At 38.5% G+C, this 4,329-nt stretch overlaps 1 protein-coding gene across 1 annotated transcript; it reads left to right on the top strand.

Annotated features, from left to right (window-relative positions):
- The first annotated feature begins 2,005 nt into the window (after positions 1–2,005).
- LOC113312844 lies at positions 2,006–4,127 on the top strand. The gene is made up of 3 exons (XM_026561579.1): positions 2,006–2,285; positions 2,502–2,623; positions 3,966–4,127. The coding sequence occupies exons 1-3, from the start codon at positions 2,009–2,011 to the stop codon at positions 4,125–4,127; spliced, it is 561 nt and encodes a 186-aa protein (XP_026417364.1). The 5' UTR covers positions 2,006–2,008.
- The last annotated feature ends 202 nt before the right edge of the window (positions 4,128–4,329 follow it).

Here is a 4,329-nt window from a genome sequence, read left to right on the forward strand (position 1 = left end):
TTCGGCTTGAAAAATTGAGGTTCGGCTGGAAAATTGAGGTTCGGCTGAAAATATTGTAAAGTCGCATTAGCCGAACATAGTGTTTCTCTAAATCATACACTAAGTTTGGCTCAAAATTGATACTGCAAGATCAGCCGAACTGATCTTCTGAAAACCCTAATTTCATCTTTGAAATCATATTCTACCGATCAAACAAAATAAAATCAATCAAAAACAAGATGGGTTTGTTATGCATACATTCTAAAATACATCTAAGAGCAATTGAGATTTGGATTTCGCATTCCAACATCGCTCACTTCGATTCGTGTTTCCTTTGTTTGATTAATTTATTTATTGAATTGGAGTCCTAGATGTTTAAGTTTAAAGTTTATTTTGATTTTTAATTTTAGGTTTTCGAGGATAAGGGAACTATGACAAATTGAAATTATTTAGGGATATATAGGTAATTACACTACCTTTAGACACCCCTTATAAATCCACCCTAGATAATATAATGGATGAGTATGCCTCAAAAAAAAAATGAGTATGCCTCAAAATAGGTTTCAATATGTAATCTTGATGTATAACAACTTTTTTGCGATAGATTTAGCGCTACCCAACACTAGTTCCTGGGTCCGGCCCTGCTTTGGGCCCTAATAGTTTGAGGCTCTAGGCAACAACATAGCTGGCCTAGTCCATAAGACGGCTTTGTACGGTTTAATTCGATTAGGGAGCATCTAGGGTTTGTTTAATAGTGTTATGGTATTTTTAAGAGCAACCACAGTGGACGATCAAACCTATAAATATGGTCCAGAAACGAGACGCAGTGGGACGAAGTAAAGAGTAAAAGCTGGACCAAAATCAAATTCCAGACTATATTTGGTATGGGAACAAGACCAAAACCAAATATAGTCGAGCGAACGTATAATGTACGTTTGTCCGTAGGCGAAGTTATAAAGTACGCTTCACGTGAAGCGGATGCATAGTCCTCGTTCCATGATGAGGCGTGTATATAAACTACGTTTTAATGGAACGGTGGTGAAATGTTCGCCCGGTTAGGCGTTGCTGAAATGTACGCCTCATGACAGGCGTGGACTATAGATTCGCCCTATTCAGACGAACAGTATACATACGCCCCAATCAGGCGTCCATATAGTTCACGTCTCATACCCGACGTCCATATAGTTCACGCATGTGGTTGAGCGGACCTAATACCTCCGCCCATAGCCTCTTTCTTGCCACTTTCTTGTTCAACCATTCAAATTTATAAAAATAAATAACAATACACGTCATGACGAAACTGACGATTGCGACTACCAGACGGCAGCAAGCAACAGCCAGTAACATTTCTTTCCTTTCAATCATCCTTCCTTTTTCTTGGAATCCAACTCATCCTACGCATTTTGTATTTGGACTTGCCACCTCGTGCACGCTCAATATTTGGCATTTGCAGCATTTTTTCTATCTTTTTCTATTTTTCTGGTGCTCGTTATGGTTTGAGAATGTGTAGGTATAGTGTTCGCCTGGCTTTAACGCCACACGTGTGGTTTACGTGTAGTGAGCGGAGACTTTATATACGCCGGGTTTCAGACGTTTATATGGCCATTCGCCCCATCGGGCGTGAATAATAACCCGTCCTTGTCCCCACGTGAAGTATATGTACGTCCCACAACATACGTATATTTAATCGACGCCCAGCAACCCGCGTAAACTATATGTACGTCTCAATGGGGCGAGCTTTATAACTTTGCTCCACAGCGCACGAAGACTATATAACCGCTCAATTAAATATACCCGACTACCGTAACGTCAAATTCAAATTTGGTCAGTTTTTTTGGTCTTTGATATTTGGTTTTGATCGCACCATTGCAGTTGCTCTAAGTGAGTATTTTAGCATAAGTTTACCCCCAAGTTTGGGTGTTTTTCTCTAATACTTTTTTTTATTTTTATTTTTTTGCAGTCTCACTCCTATGCCCAGCCTGTAGTTTCCTCCATTATACAAAGTGAGAGACTGAGAAGGAGAGAGAAAATGATGGGTTTGGGTGCACTCAGAAACATGATTCGCCTATTTGCAAGAACAGTTTTGAATCGAAGCGTGGAACGTTTTCCTCTCGGGATTTCATCAGCTTCATCAACTTCTTCAACACCAGAGTTAAGGTCCGTTTTCAGTTGGTTTTTGAACCAATGTTGTCAATCATGGATGATTAACAGATCAAATGAGTTTCATAGCTTAACCGATACTCGATTGCCTAAGAGAAGACCTGGTTTTACTAATAGAAGGAAGCGAGCTGGCTTGAAACCCCCAGGTTATTGGCAGTTCTCTCTACGTATTTATCCTTTTCAATTCAATTTAAAGTTCCTGTTAGAAAAACGTATTGGGATTAGAGTTTTAGTTAATCCGAGAATGTTTTCTTCATTCGCTTTTATTAATAAGGTTTTTCTTGTTAAATTTATGTTTGTATGTGAAGAAATGCAGTATCCTAATTGTTATCAGTAGGAACACTAACTATGAGAGAATGCAGGTCCATATGCTTGGGTTCAATACACACCTGGAGAACCACTACTTCCAAACACACCTAATGAAGGTAGTGTTAAGAGAAGGAACGAGAAGAAGCGAATGGGACAGAGAAAGGCGTTTATAAAGGTATGGTTTCTCGAATTCAGCTGAATTGAGTGGCTTAAATCCCACTCTTTTGCTCTGTGTTTAATATAATCATCTGAAGTGTGGAAATGTGTTTGGTAGTAAGTTACCCTCAACATTGCCCATGGTTCTGCTAGGTATATGGATGTCTTGTATAGTCAGATTGTCCCCATAGTTTGGCTATTCTGGTTTATAATACCTTAACATGTGTCCACATGTGAGTTTGGATGAGTCTAAGTGTCTGACTGGGAGTTGGAAATGTTGGCAAGATCAAGTGAACGAACGTATTTGGCAACTGGAATACGGCCATGAATTTCACCAAATCGTTTTGAAACCTGTTAATGAACAAGCCTTGCAAGTTGAGGAAAGTAGTGAACCAAACCGCGGATAGAGATATGCGTAGGTACTACTTAGTTATTTCAGAACTTTGAGGTTCTGAGTGATTCTATGGTGGTTGTGTTACGTTTGCATGGTGCTTAATTATCTAATTCTCGATGGTGTTAGAGGATTATATGCACAAGGGGAACTTTATGACTAATGTGTTGTTTCTTAGCTAAAGAGTGCTTGAATATGGGTATACCATGTTATGATTTTAAGTTGAAGCTAATCATAATAGGATTTAGTGTGGCCGATGTCTTATCTGCTGAAATTTGAAGGGAGTAGAGATCATGTGTGTAGAACCAGAGGTGCACCCTTAAGGATGAATTTCTGAATTGGGTCTTGTACAAGAACATAACTCATAGGAATGTTTATAACAAACTTGTTTGTCCTTCGATTTTTTTCAAACTCTAATACTTGATAGTCGCTCTTTCTAGCGCATTTACTTTTGTAGTGGCAATGCCACATGACACTGAACTTCGTCACTAAATGTAAAGTATTGAAATATCTGTCTTGAACTAAGCATGGGTTCAGATAGTCTCTACCAGTTTATACAGTAATCTGTATTTACAGTATCATCAATTTATGATGTCAATGTTGATTCTTGGTGAAAATATGGGATGCTTAAAATTACTATCAGGTGAAAGTGGATAGTTAAAGAACATACTAGATGCTTTATTATGAATCTTGCAATTGTACTCTATTTGAGGCCCCAACTGATTTGAAAAGAGTAAATAGAACGAAGTGTCAGGTGGGACTTTCTGCATTACTAAATTGTCTGTGGAAATTCTGATGAGATTGGTTTATCTAGATTCAAATTCAACTAGTTCAGTTTTTCTAATTTTGTCTAAGTAGATTACTACTTTCACGTTTTAGATATCCTTGCAGTAAGTTCTCTATGTAGCATAAGCTCTTAGAAATAAACTCATGTAATTGATTTGTGGGACTCGTGGCTGGTTTTTGACAGTCTGAAGCAAAGAAACGAAAAGTTCAGGTGCAAGAAGCTAAAAGGAAGAAGATCGAGAAAAGAGTTGAGCGTAAGATGGCTGCAGTAGCAAGGGACAGAGCATGGGCTGTAAGATTGGCAGAGCTGCAACAGCTCGAGGCAGCTAAAGCAGCGAAATCGTAATTGATGGCTAATATCAAACCAAACGAAGAAGCATATCTGTAAACAATGCACTGTATTGCTCCTTGATAAGGGGACCTGATATGATATTGAATACAGGTCCTTGGACTTTTTCACCTCGCTTCTTGCCTTTTTTTTTATATACCTTTTGTTTTGACCCTTTTTACCTTTGACTATATTTTAGTAGGTAACCCCCACAAGTTAG

Source organism: Papaver somniferum, chromosome 9, assembly GCF_003573695.1.
Source record: "Papaver somniferum cultivar HN1 chromosome 9, ASM357369v1, whole genome shotgun sequence".
In the NCBI taxonomy this organism is placed as follows: Eukaryota; Viridiplantae; Streptophyta; class Magnoliopsida; order Ranunculales; family Papaveraceae; genus Papaver; species Papaver somniferum.